The 20,063-nt window shown below is 37.7% G+C and overlaps 1 protein-coding gene across 7 annotated transcripts in view; it reads right to left on the bottom strand.

Moving 5' to 3' along the window:
* Nucleotides 1-20,063, bottom strand: part of COL14A1 (collagen type XIV alpha 1 chain) — a 116,747-nt gene that overhangs the window by 25,351 nt on the left and 71,333 nt on the right. For all 7 annotated transcript variants that reach the window (XM_033058251.2, XM_033058270.2, XM_033058286.2 and 4 more), the window contains exons 27-37: nucleotides 19,360-19,483; nucleotides 17,675-17,818; nucleotides 15,568-15,732; nucleotides 14,914-14,952; nucleotides 14,574-14,712; nucleotides 12,190-12,332; nucleotides 11,246-11,355; nucleotides 9,906-10,064; nucleotides 5,912-5,989; nucleotides 4,842-4,928; nucleotides 90-143 (exon numbers count right to left, since the gene is read on the bottom strand). In XM_033058251.2, coding sequence (XP_032914142.1) covers nucleotides 90-143; nucleotides 4,842-4,928; nucleotides 5,912-5,989; nucleotides 9,906-10,064; nucleotides 11,246-11,355; nucleotides 12,190-12,332; nucleotides 14,574-14,712; nucleotides 14,914-14,952; nucleotides 15,568-15,732; nucleotides 17,675-17,818; nucleotides 19,360-19,483 — 1,242 coding nt within the window. The remainder of the gene's footprint in view (nucleotides 1-89; nucleotides 144-4,841; nucleotides 4,929-5,911; nucleotides 5,990-9,905; nucleotides 10,065-11,245; nucleotides 11,356-12,189; nucleotides 12,333-14,573; nucleotides 14,713-14,913; nucleotides 14,953-15,567; nucleotides 15,733-17,674; nucleotides 17,819-19,359; nucleotides 19,484-20,063) is intronic.

Raw genomic sequence — 20,063 nt, 5'->3', positions numbered from 1 at the left:
TAATCTGGAGTTCATTTCAAGGTTTCCATGCAGCAGAGATAAACCAAGAGCCCATGCATCTGTCAAACGTAGAGTTCTGTAAAAAGTACCTTTGGACCTGGATCACCACGATGACCTTTGGCACCTCTGACACCTGGACCACCCTGTAAAGCACAAGCACGGGACTCACTGAAAACCAAAACTCTCAAACAGAAATGAAATCCAGAGCAGCCCAAACACATTCTTCCTGTTCCTGAATCAGCGTTCAAGAAGCAGTAAATATCCCGTCAATATCCTTCCACTGGAGTAATTAAACTGGGAACATACTGAAGTGTGGCCATACACAGACAGATTTAAACACAGATGTGTCTTTTTTAGAGCCAAGAATGCACACTACGTAAGAATCAAAATAACATTGAAAGTTACAATATGGATAGAAATGTGGTCATGGGTTCCCTTCCAGTTGCTGAAACCTCCTGCACATCTGTCTGTTCTCACAACAATCAAATTGTTAAAGGCTGACTTTCCAGAAAGGCCAAGAGCATTCTGGCCTGGATCAAAACCAGTGTGTTCAGTACGACCATGGCAGTGACCATTCCCCTGTAGTCAGTATTGACGAGACCACATCTCAAATCCTGTATTGAGTTCTGGGCCACTCACTACAAGAAGGACATTGAGAGGCTGGAGCACATCCAGAGAAGGGCAATGGAGTTGGGGAAGGGTCTGGAGCACAAGTCTGATGAGGAGCAGCTGAGGGAGCTGGGGGTGTTTATCCTGGAGAAAAGGAGGCCCAGGGGAGACCTTGTCACTCTCTACAGCTCCCTGGAAGGAGGCTGGAGCCAGGTGGCATTGGACACTTCTCCCAGGTAACAAGGGAGTGGATGAGAGGAAATGGCCAGAAGTTGAACTGCAAGAGGTAAGAACTGGATATTATGAAAAAGGTTGTCAAGCTTTAGAACAGGCTGTCCAGGGACATGGTGGAGTCACTATCCCTGGAGGCCTTTAAAAAACATGTAGATGTGGCACTTGGGTTTAGTGACAGACTTGGCAGTGCTGGGTTAATGTCTGGACTCAATCATCTTGAAGGTCTTTTCCAACATAAACAGTTCTATATTTCTGTGATTCTAATGACTTTGGAATAGTTGTCAGCAAGGACGACTCCAGAGTCTACTAGACCTATACCATGGTTTCATTTGGAGCTATTCTTAGGTAAAATGCTCTTTTGGATGTTTTTCACTTTTTTACTTTCTTCAGCAATACCTACATCTGCTCATCATTTATTAACCAACTTTTGCCTTCTTTATTAGTATCATCTGAGACACTGGAGTACCATATATCTGTGGATGGCTGCCATGAATGTGTTTTGCAACAACATCTACATGTGCTTTCTGTTCTAGGACGGCATAATTTTATTTTATTTTTTTAATATCAATTTTCCTCTTCCCCCACCTTAGCATATTGCTTATTTTCTTGGAATATGAGCTTTACAGGTATTATGCCTATCATTGTATTCAGAAAGGACGTTGTACAACTAGATAACATAACTGACAAGAACTCTTTAGGGGCTACAAGAAGTACTTACAAAAATAACAGCAGTTAAATTAAAGCTATTAGAATAAAAAATGTGTTTGTATGCAGAATCTGTGAGACTTTAAATAGGAGAAATAACAGAAATGTCTGGAAATCCCAGAGTACTGTTGCTCTTCAATGAAGGTATTATGACATGGTCTTCACATGTGTGATCACAAAACAATTTTCCACTACCTCTCCCAGCTCCCTCAGGCTTCTCTCTTCCATCCCATATCTCTATGGCCACGATCCATTCCACCATGGCCAGCTCTGACCCAAAAATCTCATCCCGTATTCTCCATGGAACCAAGTTCCAATTGCCAGTTGCAAAATTCCAGATATTCTTGTTTCTGCATTCTAATCTGTCCTTTCTCCTTCCTCTGCCTTACTCCTAACTCTGAGATTAAAAATTCCTCAGCACAATAACTGCAACTTTTTAACATAAACAAAATCACAGTTTTCTCTCATTTTGTTCCCATAAATGGACTGCATTTTTACTAAAAATATATACTTTAAAATAGTCCAATGCTGAACCATTAAATCATATGGTTTCAGATTCATGCTGAAGTTGGTACACTTATCCACGTTTTGAACCCAGTAACCTTGCTTGATAAAAGCACAATTTCCAGAAAAGCATTTATTTAACATGAAAACATCAGAAGAGGCCTCCCTTCTTTTCTCATAAACTTGTTTTGGTGGTTATTCCCCAGCACTACTAAGCCTGTGTGATTAATTTCAATTTTTTTTTGGTGCTACTTCTTTTTCTAGCCAAAATTTCATGTTATGCCTTCTTCCCTTATTTTTAATAACTTCTTATACGCCAGTGCTTTCCCCCAGAGATGGGTCTTAATCTACTATTATCAAGACACCTCCTCATTTCTTTTTAGTAGTCAAAACCTATGAAGCACCGAAAGCTTTTTTTTTGCAATTAAACTTCTCCAATCCTTCAATATTTTTATCTCCTTCATCTTCTTCAATTTTGCCGCATTCCTTTAAAATGCAGGCACTAGTTCTCTGTGATATCTCATTTTTACTTTGTGTGGGGAACTTGAGACAGCAGGATAAAATTCTGCCAAAAATGAAGCCATGAAAACAGAATCCTATGATGAAAATTGCCAGATAATCTTTACTGTAAACAACATTTTGTCTTACCCGAAGTGACGTATTTTCTAAAAGGTTAAAAATTCTTTCTAGAGTTACTATACCAAACAAATGGAAGCATTTTATTTGGAGTGTTTTTAGCCTAATGTCTAAAACTGGCTACATGGTAGGATCCTGATCTCTTAAACAGAAGAATCCTTGGCTTGGATGAAAGTCACCTGACATTTTAATGACTTGGAACACTCCTGACCAGACATAGCACATGTGACTTTCTGACTCTTGGTTGGCGGTTGGCGCAGAGATGAACACTGACTTTATTCTTTTTGCTCTGCCTTTTTTTTTTTTTTTTTTTTTTGGTCAAAGCTCTCCATCTAACTGTCTGGCAAAAAAGCATCACTTATAACAGGGTGAGTTCCAGAATCACGTATTTCCCTGCCCTGGCAGTGATTTTTCTTCTTGATTTTAAGCTTTGTCTCTTCTCTGGCACTATGCTATTCAAAACATGGTTAATCCTAAATGTAATATATAGAAGGACATTATTTTAATGATGGGTTAAGCCTTAGCAATTCCTGATCCACATATCTTTTGAATTATTGTGATACATATCCTTCCAGTCAAATACTTTTCAAACATTTTTCATTTTACTGTGAAATGTGGTCAAACTACTCAATTTAAGTGACATTTTTATGTGAATTATCCCATTGCCTATTTTACAGAACAAACTGGATGCTAAAATGCGGACATTAAAAACTTTAATCCATATTTGTTTAATAACCTATATTCAAATAGGAGAACAAAATAATTTCTTCTTGTTCAAGAAGCACATCCTAAGTGAATTTCCCCTTGAATTTCTTTCCAGGTTTCTTACCAGAGCCTGAAGAACAGTTATTGCAGAAAGAATAACCTCTGAGTTGTCAGAAGGATTAATGTCTGCTAGGACATACTATGTGAAGGCCTTGCATGCAAGTCAATTTTGCTCTTAAACATGCATCTCATGTCATTTGTGTACTTTAACAACAAAGCCATTTTCCTTTACTTTTTCCCCTGGCTCTTTAATTTAAAAGCATGCCCTTGGAGCACCCAGGACACAGTATGAGCAGAGGAACTAATTTCAAACTTTTCACAAGAGAGCCTCCTCTCAAACTCACTCAGGGAGCAGGCCTAAGACACCAATCATATTTATCTAGTTGTAACAGAAAAAAACATGACCATTCAACAACTATCTCAGTCAGGATTCTTGTTAAACCAAACCAATGATGCACCATTGCAGAGCCTCTCTAAATTGATAAAAATCAGCCTTGTGATGTGAGATTGAGTTCTCAAAATTTAGTGGGCCTGTATCTCCATTGTCTCAGTTTCCACAAGACAATCAGGTTCACTGTCAATAAAGATTCACTGTCTCAGTCTCCACAAGAGAGTAACGAGAAAGGAGATTTATTCATCTAAGATACTACAATGACACAGAGGGAAGGTCAAATCTAGTTCCACTGGTCACACAAGGAACTTGGACACTTACTAATCACCTATACAGCATCAAAATGATACCACTAGGCATATCTAAAAATTGTATCAGTGTATATTTCATAATTCACTAGAAAATTAAAAAAAATTAAATTCAACTTTCCACAAAGGCAGATTATTTTTTCTTCCCTTCATGGCTCTTTTATACCTCTCTGCCTCTAAGAACTCTCAGAAAAACCTGTACTTCCAGTTCTACTTTCCAATAAATATTGTACTTAGATAGGGTTTTTAAGACAGACGAGTCTTCTTTCATGACATACTACACAGGTGGCATTGTCATGTTCCATATCATTAATTGATAAGAAATCTGTAAACTGAGCATTTCAGAAATCTAAACTCCAAGTTACTTTTAATACACGTCTGCTAGAGTAGACAGACAGCAGCAGGTGATTAAAAACTTGAAAATGTACTACCTATGACATATCTAATGCTACAGGCAGGTAAACAGGTTCCAGGTCTAAAGAACAGACAACTGCTTCAACATAATACTTCTTTACATAATTTATAGCATCTTCAGTATAAACTGAATATAATTTTATCTCTTTTACAACACTAGAAAATATAATTTAACCTTATTAGTTATAAAATAGCAGTATATTCACATGTTTGGAAATAAAGTTGGCCAGTGGGCTATTTGGTACAGTTCACTACAAAGTTGAATAAAACCTTACCGGTGGTCCAGGAGGTCCAAGGGGACCCTTATTGGCTTCTGAACAGGAACAAGCATGAGGAAGGGCAGGACAATTTTCCTCATCTCTCTACAAAAAGGTTAAGATAGGAGAAGAATGATGTCCAGAATTTCAAGTGTTAGGTATTTTATCAATCTAAGACACAGCATTTAGTACAGTCTAAAACACAGTACAGTAATTTCACGATTACAAGCCGCACTGACTATAAGCCGCATCTCCAGGTGTCGGCAACATTTTGTTCTTTTTTCATACACAAGCTGCACCCAATTATAAGCCACTCTGTTGTTCGCAGCGAGGACCTGCGTCCAACAAAGTTGCCAAATAGTAACAGAATCGCAGGATCGGGATGTTTACTGGCTTCGCTCGGGCCGTGAGGGCTTGACCCGCTTGGGGCTGCTGACGGGGCCAGGTGGCACAGCTCGGCGCTGCCACTTGGCAGGGCTGCTCAGGGACGGCCGCCGCTGCCGCCGGGCTTGCTTGCCTCAGCCCGGTGCTGCCCCGTGGTGGCGGGGAAGGGGCGGGGGGGGGGCATGGAGCCCCCTGCCTTCCTGTGGAACCAGTAGGAGGGAGCCCCAGCACCCCCCCGGGCTGCGCTGCCTGAAGGAAGGAGTCCTCCGCCTTCCCCGCCCCGGGCTGCCAGCACGGAGCCCACCTCCACCCGCCGCGAAACAGAGTAACCAATTTGTAACAATCACATAATCCTGGGTTTTAGTGGCAGGTGCTCGGCTCGGCGCCCTGGCTGGCACTTTCGGGGTTGGAAATGTCAGAAAATTATTCACATATTAGCCGCCCCTGAGTGTAAGCCGCATTTCCGGGGTGGGAGCAAAATTATAGTCAAAACGGTGCAGCTTGTAATCGTGAAATTACTATACTCAAAAGCACCTACTTGATTTAGAAAAAAATACATGTTACTGACTTTCAGTAGGACAAGTAACCCAAGCAGAGAATGGCTTTTTCAAAAACCCTTAAATATCCATTTCCAATAAAACATTTGTCTCAACAAAGTAGAAAATCTAAGGTAAATTCTACAAGTATTGAAAGAGGTTTCTTACCAAGCCAGGAAGTTCACAGCATTTGTCTCGATTGGCCCATGAGGTAGCACAAATAATGTCGAACATCTGCAACTGCAGCTGTTTCAAAACAAGGGTGATGTACAATATGACTGTTAGATGTATGATCAGTGCAAAATGAAGCCATCAGCAAGCAAAGTCAACTTGATTCAAGCACTCAGATGAGACAAAGGCTTTTGACTTTAAGCAGCAAGCCACAATGGTACCAAAATGGTACATACACTGCTTTTACCAAATGTCTAACCAACTCATCTGAACTATCAGCTATTACATGAATTGAGCAAAGCTGTTCAAGGTTAAATGTTGCATGCATTTGTTGAATTTTCCCCCACTCTTTGCTTAAATTCCTTACTTTGCCCAATGGTGTCTTCCAATATCTATAGCAAAATAGACATCAAGAGTCAGGCAAAAGTTTAGCTTCTCTGAATAATTCCTCTTAACCCTCTGGTCTGCTGTTCAGATTTTATCTGGGACAAGGTCTTCTGTAGACTATTACTTATACTGGAGCTGAGCCACAAATAATATTTCTCATTTTTTCCAGTTTAATTTTACTTTAGAATATGCTCTCTCTTATCCATATTATCCCCAGGCAATGATAGCTTAAGAATGGGGAAAAGCTTGCTCACCACGTGACAGCACTGGGCAGAAAAGAAAATTCCCATCACAGGTCTGGGAACATGGTTTAGACAAGAATTTAATCTGCAAGAACACACATATTTGCTAAAAATAGTGGTGTCTATATACTCAGAAACAATATACTAAATACGACTCAATGGTAAAACCAATTATCTCCTTTACAGCCTTGACTGAACAAAGGGATCTAGAGAGATGAAGCTTTCTTCTGTTACTATTTCTATTCTTTTTCCATGCCTTGTTTATGTGCATACTGAATAAAGAGCGGTATGGAAAAGAACATCCTATTAAATTAACCCCACATGTTAAAAAATTCAAGGAACTGCTAGAGATAGAACTCTGGGTTTGTTCCCATTATTTTCAGTGGTATTATTTTAAGATCAGAACAGAGGAATGAATTTTAAAATTTTCTTATAAATGCATTGCTTCTAAAGCTGTTAAAATGAACTACATATGTGCACCTTTGGTTTTGCCTCATTTTTTTTCTTATAAAATTCAAATATTTATTTTAAATAAAGGCATACTGTTCTCCTCGCCTTCCACCAAATTAGCTGGTTTGTAGATTTGTTGTACTGCAGATGCAGACACAATGAGCTGGCACCATGCAAAACACCTCAGACAGTTGAGTGCAGCATGAAGGCAGCATTTGGACTCTCAGTTTGGCTCCATGGAGACCCCCCCTAGGTCCAGCAAGTCTGTGTCAAATGGAAGCTGGCTCCACGTGGAGCCACTTAGATGCCTCCCTCCTTGCCACATATCCCTAAGTTCCTAACTCCAGGAGGCCTCACTAGCTTGAGTGCAGCAGCAGATGAAAGGGCAGGCACACACTGCTCTGGGACACAGAATACCTGGGCATTTGCATGATACTGCCCTCAAGCAAATCAGATATCCCAGAAATGGGGTGCAGCAGCACCCACAGCTGGTTCTATAGAAAGCCTGGGGTTTAGAAGTTGTATTGGCATTATTTTCCATAACCTAGTCCATCCCAAGCTATTCTGTTATCCTGAACAATGGCAGGATGACAGCACTAACTAAATTTATGCATAGGCGTGTACATGCACTCATTTTGTCTGGACTAGGCAATCTGGACATCCATAGCAATACACTATGTTAGTGTAAATTAAAGAGCAAACAGACATTTTCTGAAATGCTGTATTCACCAACCAAATGCTAGATGACTCAGTATTCTTTTTTAAAAACACTATGTGGGTTGTTCTGACTCAAGCTAAACCCTAAAACAAAGCTTTCTTTGCGAGCTAAACATTTATTCATAAGTCTCTGCATTCATAGTGATTTTGCTGCATAAATATCCAGCCCTGCAAGGAGAATCAGTAAGGTAGAAAAGTCCTTATCTAACCAGTCTGCAGTTCTGCAAATGTTTCTCAACAGATCATATTAGACAATACTATTAATAGTACAAATACATGCAAGCAAACAAATTAGAGTTCAAAGAGGAGGAAACATCAATAAAGAGAAGTTCTGTGAATTGTAGATAATGTTTTGAAAGTAGGATTTTCATTAAATCCCACTGAAGGAATAGAAAACCTCACTTGCTGCAGGCCCCAGCCAGGTTTCATTGTTCTGGCTATAATCTAATCCTGAGATGACTCATTCAGGAATGTTAAAAAGGTTAGACACCTTGAGCCTAATCCCCTTTTTGATTATCTATCTACCTATCTGTCTCTGCCTGTTCATTTTGCCATTGCACACTGTATATAGTGATGGGAAAGAAAACTCTGGTACAATTATATTTCCTCAAAATTGAGATGTCTGGCAAAACTTAATGGCTGCTCTGTATTGATTTATTTTAAAAATACACTACAAACATTCTGAGAATGTTAAACAGTTTCATATGAATACAGTTAGAACAAAACATCCACAATTTTGTTCCAAAGCAGCTGCCTGCTTACTTTCATTTTATGTAATAAGCATCTCTAAAATTAAGAGATCTACTAACCTAGTAGCGGTTCTGAGAACCTCTATCTTGCCTCCTACTAGATTCCTTTGATGTTCTCCAAATTTTGGAGTAGGAAATCACCTCATTCACATCTTAAATATGACTATTCAAATAACTACTCAATATAAATAAATTGTGCAGGATGGAGACTACAGAGGTGGGTATTTAGGTGTTTTCTTGATTTGTTTCTAATTTAGTATATTTAGTAATACTAGAAGACAGTTTACCACTACTAAAGAATTTTTATCTTCATCTGCACATTTCTAATCTTACATCAGCTTTACACTTCATTTGAACAAAATCAAATTTTTCAGTGAGTGGGCAGTCTGAAGTTTTTTGTATAGATTACTATGTCCTAACAAAAGACACATTTCTTTCCACTTCTTTACAAAGCCTCCTCTAATTCCAAGATTTCCTAAGTCTGTCTTTTTCTGTTTCTATTGGAATGTGACTACAAAGGTTTCTCTGTGTAATTGTCTTTACAGGCTTCATATAATTATTATCCATCTGTTTGAGTCCCAAAAGCTCTTTTTTTTTGTACAGAGACATATTCTGGGGGCTTATTTTTCACTAAACAAGAGTATTTTCATATATTAACAAGTAAATACATATTTGAAACCTTATTCCTATTCAAATCAATCCTTGGTTCAAGGTTCACATTCTCTGCTAACCCCATTCTCAGGTCAAGAAAGTTCAAGGAAAATTAGCAAACACTATTATGCACAAAAAAGTCAAAACCCCCCAAACAAAACAAAATTGAAAGGCTCTCATTGGTTGCCATGCAAAGAGAGTAATCATTTACTACTTTTAGCGAATAATTTCCGAGGAATGATTGAGCACTTAAACTGGGGGAGAGGGGAGACCTTTCACACTGAAAATGTCTTATATTATGAAAGAGCTAGATATACTAAGATGGGAGCTTCTGGGGACAGTCTATGCCAAACCAGTTCAATTTTTTAGTGAACAGACAATAAATTAAGGAACAAGCGAAGAATCAGAGGGAATAACAGATATGGGGAATAATTACAAAAAAATTAAAAACCCAAAGTTTAAATAACTCCAGTCAAGGAGCTATACATTGTATTACTCTATGTAATTAAATTTGGAACATAAATCATATCTGAATGTATCAATTGTGTTTACATATGTTTTTGAGAATAAAATTTCAACAATGACAATCTTATGATTCTGTTTATTAAAATAAAAAATCGATTTTGCCAAGTTGACAACTACTGCAGGCTTTTGGAAAATTTCTGAAATACTGAGACTCTACCTTTTAAAACATGAATTCACTTGGCTTCAAGATAAAAGTAACTGGAAAGTTCCCAAACAGTTGTTTGTCAGGATATTTATAATGTTAGAAAAAGTTATTACTGTTCCACTCACTGGTGCAGAATTGTCTCTTGGTCCCCTGGATCTCACCATCCTCCCCAGCACTTCTATGCCATCAGAACTAATATTCCCTGCTGCATTAATGGTCTTCTCACCCACTTCCTTGCAGTCAATAATTATCTTGGCCGTGGTCTTGCTGATGACAACATGCAACTAAGCAAAAGAGAAGATGCTTTAACATACAAAGGAGCATATGGGATATGTGTTCTTTCCCTGGGAAAAGGGGGACATTTTTTGAAATGAGCTCCTAACTCCACGTTTGCTAATGAAACTCAAACACTCCAAAGCAAATAACCTAGATGACCTCTAGAGGTCCTTTCCAACCTGAATTATTCTATGGTTGTAATCTGTTTAATGAATTTAGTTTATTTTTCTACTTCTGGAACATCTGCAAAGAAATTTGCAAATTACATAATTTATTCAATAAGTAAATATTTTGTCCCAACAGAAGATGTTCACAGTGTTCATATACCACTCAGATCTCATAGAACCCTTGATTTATGTGGTCATTCCTTGCATAGAGCATTGGATTTTCACTATTACAGCTATTATAGCCAGCCACTTGCAAAAGCCAGAACCAAGCAGCAAAATTTGGTTTGTAAATTATACATTGACAGCAAAAGCTGTCATAGTGAAGTTTTCACACTGAAAAAATCAAATTACATCAAATGCAGTACACAAAGCAGAGCACAACAACTAAATTCTTTCCTTCTGTCTTGATCATACTCTGTTGTCTCTCACTGATGCAGCAGACACTCCCAGTAGGGAGCAGTAGCTACAACTGTCCTGCCATGAACAAACACTCAAGGTTTTTGTTTGTGTGTTTTGTTTAGGAAAGATCTAGGAAAAAAAGTTAATGACAAAATTACCTTCTACAACAAATAGGTGCTACAATCCCAGCACTGTTTCACCTGCTTTCAGAAAGAATGTCAAAAGTTCTCAACAAAACAAAGTTCAGTGTGGCATAGCGCTTAAAATATATTTTAAAATTACAACTGATGAAAACACTATTTTCTTGTCTAGACATTTTGAGTGACACTGCCAACAAAAAGGAAAAGCTGATTTGTTTCTAAATTACTTTTCAAGAGATGTATTTTTAAATGAACTCTAAAACAGGCAAAACGTATGAGATGAAAACTGAACACATCAGCTTCGTGATAAAAACTATGATTTGTTTAATGTTAATCTAATACTGTAGAGACTTATGACAGTAAGTAGGTGATGCAAAATACACTTTTTTTGGCAGTAATTGACCTCATAAAACATGATTTTAAAACATGAAAACTCACAAGCTTTAATTCAGAGTGCTTTTTTTCCCTACTGTCATTACTAACCTTATGAAAACTCCCATAAAATATCTTCCTTATTTCTGGACCTTCAAAAGTTACAGTTTGAAAATCTCCTTTGTAGTCATAGTTAAAGAAAGTCAGAGTTTTTCCACCATCTGTGTGAGATAAAAATTAAGGGCTCTGTGTTAAAGTCCTGATACAATATTTGAAAGAGTCGATTTGTGTTTAACAAAGTAGACCAAAGATGACAACTCAAATGTTAGTAAAACACATTCCTAAACACCATACTGACCTGGAAGTAACAGCTTGTATCAGAGAAATGTTCTTTCCTGGTCTGACAGGAAGGATGGACCAGCAGTTCTGAGTCTACCTCATCCATGTCTACCCAGTTCTACTCTCCTATTAGGTATCTGTGGGAGCTGGACAAGAAAAGCTCTTCCTCAAGCCATCTAAATGCCTAATTCCCACCTATTTCAAGGTGATAAACTGGCAGCTATGAAGAACAGATATCACAGTAGCTTCATCTTCTCAACAGTAAAACCTTGTAAATTCTAATCCCTGTTTCACAATTGATAAAGTAAAACCATGCAGAAATGAAGAGCCATCAGGAGTTCATCTGTGGTTCTAACTTTTTCACCAGACTGCTTTTCTTCTACATGTGCTCCCAGGACCAATGGCTTATAGCAAGACACATTCAATAGGAATCAGATTCAAAGCAGTGGAAATTTTAAAAGCAGATGTGTACCTCACATCAAATTGCATCTAGTATAGATCCTTGGAATCCAGTCTAAAGCAGTTAACTCAAATTTGATTCTAACTCCAAATTAAATTCAGTTAAACTGAACCTAAAAAACCTGCATTAGCGGTTACCCCCTGCCAGATTCAGGTGGTTGTCCTGGTCGCAGATTGAAACATTGGTAATAATAAAACTAGACACAGAATTAATAATATCTACAGCTAAAATCACTGATAAAACACAAAACACATACTATCTAAAATAACTCCAACCAGTGGTTCATATGCTTCATTTAAAATCTCCCACAGAGCAAATGGCTCCTGAGGTGTGTCCGGGAGTATCCGAAAGAGAAACGTGATGGTGTAATCAGACGGGAGACCTTCAGGATGCAAATACCTGTAAGAGAAATAATGTCTTTGGAACTGGAAGAACATTGAATATGGTGATTTACTCATCAGAATTTTACTTGACATCCTTTTTATTACTCTATTAATTTCAAGACTGAGAAGCGATATTAGTGGTATAAAATCTACTCAATTTGATAACTCTAAAAGAATGCTTATGAAGAAAGTAGAAGTTATTGTTTCCCTTGAGATTTACAAAATTGACCTTAAAATTTAACTTCTTTTTTTAATTTCAAGATCAAATCAGAGGTCAGTTGGAAATAAAGTTGAAATTAATTAAATTTAAAGCTTTTAAACAACAATAACCACTCTCAAGACCTTTGAAATTGTCTGATTTAGGAGACAATGGAAATGGAAATTGCTTGAAAGACCAGTCTCAAAACACATGTCCTTTGTCATTAAACCATTATAAATGGATTAAAATTAGGAGTGACAGACTGTTATAGGAAGCTTTATAAAATACAAATAATAGAGTCTATACATTTCAAAGCCAAAACAAAAGAAAGTGAGGTCAGAACAGATCACATACTGAAATACAATAGTTTCCTAGAATTTATACAGAAGAGAGAAGAAATTTATGATATATAAGTAGTACTTTATTTTATGTAATTTTCAAAAATTCATTATTCCTTACTTTAAATTTAAATTAAACTTTTGATGTAAAACTCCAAAGTGAAACATTTGGAAAGTGTCTGAGACGACTGTATGTTAAATGTTAATTAGTCTGATTCCTTAAAACTAGAGTAAGGGGATCTGAAAGAAGTCTCAAGAGTTATTAAAACAATTTATTTTCCCCAAATACAACCCATTCCCTTCTTAGGCATTTGTGGCACATAAAAGAAGTATAGATATGAATCATGCTGAAAAGAGAATTAACATGATATATCATCAACATATTCTGCACAGTGTCAGTAGATGATCAAATGTGATGTTACACCACCCATTTCCCATAGAGAAAGAGAGGGAACTCAATAGGTAAAAGAAAAAAGCCTTTACAGTCTGTCCACTGTACAAGAATGAAATAAAATTCAATAAGCAGAGTGGGTTAAACACAAGGTTTGGGGATACAGAGCTCAAAAAGGAGAATCAAACTAATGGCATTCAGTACACAGATGAGGTGACAAAGCCAAGTGGTATTTTTCAGACGTACCTGTGGATCGTGCAGAGAAAGTTGTTCTCTGAACCATAAAAAGGAGTGAAAGCCTAATGAAGCAGTAAGACTGGGCTGGGGTGGAAGCTAGAGAATAGCATATAAAGGCACAAGATCAAATTAGAAAGAAGCAGAAAGGGAAAAAGAAGTGAGAAATGTTAATCCCTCGACATCTGAGTCCATCGAGGCCCAGGAGGAAACATAACAAGGAGAGTGTGAAACAGCACCAAGAAGTACAGATCCAACTGGGACACAACAGGATAATCACTCACTGATGATATCTAATGTAAACCACCAATTTCCCACTGTTTTTCTTTTGTATTTGTCTTAGCTAAAGAATATTTTTATCACACCTTCCCACACGTAATCCATCAGAGCCACTGCTTCTCTCTGGTGTCACTTAATACGAAATGGGGGTCTGGACGGAGCAGAACCCAACACAAAATACAAGAGACAGGGTTTCCATCACTTCCTCTCTGAGGAATGACTGTAAACATTCAGTCAGGGGATTCCTCATGGCCTCCTGCATGACCCTCCCAAGATACAGTCCTAGTGACTGAAAGATGTCCTGCCTCCCAGGAAGGTACTGGGTAGGGTTCACACAGACTCATTTCAACATGAGTGGATTAATCTTCTTTTGTAACCAATGGCTGGACATAGACTGCAGTAAAAGTGATTGAGGACAGCTGAACAGGTTCTCATTCTGACCCTTGCTTCAAGGACAGGCTGAGCTCTCTGAGACTTCAACCTGCATTCCAGAGGCACCCTTCACAAAGTGCTGCAGTCTGGAATCTGCCCAGACATAGACCTCTTGAAACTGCCAGGTGTTACACAGACACAGGCTCATGGGAAAACCAAAAGAGCCAGTGGGCTGACCTACTTTTACCTACAACTGTTATTTTTGAATTGAACTGATTGAAGTGTCAGAGCACCAAACAGTTTTCCTATTGATCAGTATATCACAGATATACACTAGCACCTCTGCTCTTCTGACTTAAAAATACTGGTCTCCAAAATGAATAATTGCCTGCACTAGAAAATTATCTTCACGTATTTTTTGAGTATTTATATGTGAATACATACTTGGTAGGCTGGGATACCAGAGCATCCTTGTGCAGTCTGTAACATGGGAAAACATTAAATGTACCAGGTTCCATGGAAACCCCTTCCACATCTGAAAACTCCTTTTCAACCAAACCAAACATTTCCATCATTTTAAATCCTGGAAGATATCAAAAGGTGTATTTTATTAATTTAAATTAATACTGCATTAGAGGATACAAAACAAAGACAACACCAATTGTATCTAAGAGTTTCATTGCCTGTTAGCACAAAGGGAAATGTATTGCCTAATACTGTGAAAATAATATAATGAAAATGATTCCATAAATCAGAAACAAAAATGAAGACAAAAATACTGTACCTGCAAAATTATTGCCATCTTTAACTACCAGTGGGCAGGCTGAAAAAGAAAAGAAGACATATTTAAGACACAGTGCCTGCTTCCTGGCCTATACACAAGGAAATACATTGTGACCACATACCCAAAACCATACAAATTACCAATAATCATTAAGTGTTGCTCTGGAATGTCTATTCCTTAATTTTCATAAAGAGATAGAAGTGTGGCTTTCTCACAGATTTCAGAATTTGAGTGTGTTTTATGCTTTTGTTTAGGCTACTTTCTCTCATAATACAAACATTAATGGCTAGATATCTATTAATAAATTACCGTGTGACCTGAGTAAGAATAAATGTAGCTAGCAGTAGTCTTACAGATGGTTAAAGTAGCCTAGAAAATAAAATATAATTAATTTCTATGATTCTGAAATGTCAAAAACATCTGAAATGAGTTTTTGACAACCAAAGGCTGTATTCTGGCTTTATAGAAACAATCATTAATTATTTTGAAGACCTTCATTTCCTTATCTTCTGTGGAAATAAAATTAGAATTATAATGCTAGCAGTAAATAATATTAAAAAGATCAATACTATTTCTTATTAGAAAATTAACAGTTGCAATCTCCCCAGTATTTAGCAGCTATTTTAGAAACAAACATAAATCAAAATGGCTAACTTGCTGATGCAGTTTCACAAACAAAAGTGATCAGCTCATCTTCAATCTTTGTAAAGGCATCAAAGTCATCCACGAAGAAGACATGTCTTTCACTGGGCTTGCTGCCAATATTAACTAACTCTGAGTAGTCAGCATCAGCCACTCCAATAGCAAAAAATGTAAAACCTGTAGAACAAAAAAGAACACTTCTGTGAGTCATTGATTTTGAGAGTGGAAATACAGTATGAACACAAGTGTAATTGCACTGACTCCTTTCCTGATTAAACACGGACATTTTATTATTATCCTACAGCATGAGAAAATTCACTTACGTAATATAAAATAAAACATTCTCTGTGAAATATTTCTTCTGGCTATTTATGCTTAATTAGTTATTTAAAGTTAAACCTTAAGTGTTTTTTCAAGATATATAGCTACTCGGTAGTTTCAAGTTTTCGCATATGTTTAAATGCTTTTCTAATTTAATGCTATACTGCATTACACAAAAATATCCATGTATCAAGTACAGAATAAATACAAAGTAGAAAATTTAATTTCCTCTAGGTCTTTTAGAGATTTTTTTTCTGGGCTACCTGTTAGTATATATATGATTTCAAGCCCAAGCTGTTTCATGAGTGAACACTGAAATAAATGCATTCGCATTTCATCAGCAATTTAACTGCACTGGTTGAATCTGTTCTATATATTTAGCATGAGTATTTTTCAAATTTTGAGCCTGACTTAGAAGATTTAAATAAAATGGAATATGTATTCTAGATGTTTCAGGAGCAAAAAAAGAGCCATTAAGTTTTTCAACATTTTCTTTTCCATAAGAGATGAAGGAAAACCCTCTCTATATCAGGCTGAATATAGTTAATGGATATACTGTTCTAGCATGGCTCAGTCACGAATTTATACCAGTCAAGCAACATTATTTTTAAACGTGAAGGAGGACCAGGGGCATTCATCACTTTCTGCAGAGCTTTTAGTGTAATGAAACTTTGACTTAATACATTATAGCAATGTCTCCATGTCTCACCTAAGATCAACAGCTCTTCATGCCAGCCTCCATCACAGACACCCATCAATACCTGCCCCAACCTATCTGCAGCCTCACTGCCCCTCCCACTCCAGAGGAAATGGGAGAGGGGAAGTCGTGTGCCACATCCCAACAACCGAACCCTCACAAAGTGCCACCTTCTCTGGAGGTCATTCCCATCCAGGAGCTAATAATGCAACTGCAAGACTTACCTGAGAGATGAACATTTTTTGTTCAACTTGGACACAAACTCCAACTTACTCACAAATACAAGGTTTTCTTGACTGCTACTTAAAACCGGTTATGCAAGCCCACTATTTTGTCATCTGCTTTATTTATGAAGCCCCTGCACTAGCAACAAAACAAGGAGGTAGCCAAGCTGGACAATTACACTTGGTTTCAGAAATCAGTGAAATACACTGGGAACTTCATAGCTGTCAAAGCTAAAAGATAATAAAAGGCACAAATGTAATTTCTCCTTAGGTCACCTCACATTAAAAGGAAGATAACTTTTTTCTTCCATCCTTTAGTTTTGTTCCAGGTGGCATACTATGCCCTTTGGGTTTTGATACAAACTTCTACAACAATTAATCCAGTTCTTACACTTCGACTCACAACACGGTGTGGTTGCTTAAGGCTCTACAATTGAAGCTTTAAAAAAATTCCTAGAGGTAATTAGTGTAACATGAGAGCAGGTCAGAAACAGTATAAGAATTTTCAATGGACGTCTTGAGTAGAAAACAGAATAGTTCAATTTGCTCATAACCACAAGACTACATTTTATAGATGACAATCCAGACTCTTAGGATCATATTCCCCAACTTCTTCATTCTGGGAACAATTCCGTTGACTACTACCTGATTTTAGCACTGCTGCCAAAATGAAAAATAATTCCATTAATCACCAAAAATATCCAGAATCTAATCATATCCTAGTGATATTCTGTGTTTCTCAGCAATTGGTGTTTTCTTTAAAACTGAAAATCTGGAGCAAAAGCTATCCATACCTCATGTCCACGCTTATGCAGATGCAATTAATGAGAAAAAAAAAAGAGCATGTGAATTGTTTTTTTAAAACCACACATTTTACCATCTAGTTGCATTTCTCTGGAGACTTTGTTCACATCATCCTGTGATCGCCCATCAGTAATGACAACCAAAACCTTTGGAATGCCCCTTCTCATGCCTGCCACTCCTGTAAATAAGTTTTCTCGTGCATGTTTAATGGCTTTTCCTGTAACACAAAAATTGACATTGATTGTGAGATAAATCCAGTTTCTGTTGGTTTCTCATATCACATTTTAGACATATATATAACAAGAAATCTGTTGTGTCCTGAGTAGTCTGTCAATTAGATCATTCTGTAGTTATTAAAATCAAGGTTTAGAAAAGTTTGATTTTGACTGTAAAGTTTCAAGTTCTGATGGCTTCAGCCACCCATTTTTCAATCCAGAAGGTCAAGCTTGTGAACATGATTTGTGTGGGTGTCCTGGATTCAGATGGGATAGACTCCATTTTCTTCTTTATTGCTGGTAGAGTGCTAAATTTTGGACTCCCTACGAGGCTAATGTTGATAATGATGTTTTGGTTGTTGCTAAGCTGTGCTTACCCTGAGTCAAGGTCCTTTCAGTGTCTCACTCTCTGCCCTTGAGCAGCTGCACAAGAAGACTGGAGGAGAGTGTGCACAGGACAGCTGACCCAAACTGGCTAAAGGGATACTCAGTACCATGGAACATCCTGCCCAGTGTATAAACTGGGAGAGTTGGCCAGGGGAGCCAATCCCTGCTCCAGAATGGGCTGGGCATCAGTCAGGGGTGGTGAGCAACTGTACTGAGCATCATCTGTTTTTCTTGGGGTTTCTCTCCCTCTATTTGTTATACTCCTTTTAATTACGATTATTATCATTGTATTTAACTATTTCAAACATGAAGTTGTTGTCTCAGCCCACAGGCTTTACCCTTTTCTGATTCTCCTTCCCATCCCACCAAGGCTAAGGGTGGGCAGTGAGTGAGCACTGTGTGGTATGTAGCTGTTGGCTGAGTTAGAGATAACAAATCTTTCCATTTCTGGATTGTTGGGCACTATTTACATTAAAAACTGAGAATGTCATTGTAGTAAATGGAAAATTATTTTGACAATGCTGAAAATGGATGCAATGCAACAGCTGAAAGAAATTTCTGTGCAGTCTGAAAATAATAAAATATGGTTTCCAGCTAAACCAGATTTTAACCCTTTACACCCTCATCTATAATTTCTTTATACCAGAAAGCTATCTTAAGGGATTAATTAAAAGCCAACCTTACCAGTCATCTTTCCTCTCCCAATCTTAAACTTCCCACAGAGGCTTAACTGTCTTGGCTTACAAACAAACAGACCCTCCACTCTCCAGTTTTCTACATGCTCTGCAAGCTCCCTCCCATCCTCTCTCCTTTCTCACTTTTCTGCTCACTTGCCAAGCTGATTTCATATTACTCCCCATTCCACCTTCCACTACCCCAAAATTAATTTGCTTTTGCCCTCCTGCCCCTCTCCCTGCCTTCCCCAATCCTGTTATCACTGTTGGTCAGCAGGGTGAATATGCAACAGTAGGGGCTGAAGTGTGTGAACTACAGATTACAAAGACTTTCTAATTTCAGAGCCCAACCTTTCATCTCCAGTGTGAAGATAGCATGTTATCACGGGTTTTGCAGTAATTAATTGAACCACTTAACAAATGGAAAATACTGCTTAGAGAAGCAGGGAAAAAACATGCATTAAAATCACAACTTTTCTCACCTGTTTTTGTATTTCCTCCTTTGTAGGCTATTTGCTGAATAGCTTCAAGAAGAGTCTCTTTTGTTTTGTATGCATTCAATTTAAATTCTGTCCTGGGATCATCACTAAACTGAATTATTGCCACCTGTACACATGGAAGATGTTCATTACAAAAGCACCACCCACTGTGTAAGCAAAAAGTAAGTCAATCTGACCATTTAAAACCAGGATTAATCTTGTAACTTTGCTTCATCTTGAAATTGAAGCCAGAGGTTTTTTTCTCTTTAGGAAAGCTTTCACTAAATAAAGTTCAATTTCACTTTCTGCAACTTTGGCAACCATCTAACACTTTCTGGTTTCATTTTGCAGCAAACAGGATGAGAACAGTAATACCCACTGTGGCAGAAGCCAAAGCATAATCGAGCCCAAAAGCAAAATCCTGGTTACGGCTGCTCATATGTGCACAGTTATTCACACTCAGAACTGCTGGGACTTATCTCAGTTTCCACGAATTAATAACTGCACATAAGAAATTTAATCTAGGGAGCAAGACTGAAGCAAATAACAGAAAGATTCAGGAATATATTTTGAAATATTGCTTCTGTCAAATATGACACTCCAAGAGTTAAGACCCTGTATTACAATACTGTACACTAAACCCCTAGAATGCACAAAGCATATATTGACCTTCATAAGTGGTGCCCGTGATTTAAAAGGAACTATTG

Source organism: Catharus ustulatus, chromosome 1, assembly GCF_009819885.2.
Source record: "Catharus ustulatus isolate bCatUst1 chromosome 1, bCatUst1.pri.v2, whole genome shotgun sequence".
Lineage (NCBI taxonomy): Eukaryota > Metazoa > Chordata > Aves > Passeriformes > Turdidae > Catharus > Catharus ustulatus.
This window is presented reverse-complemented; position numbering and strand designations above follow the sequence as displayed.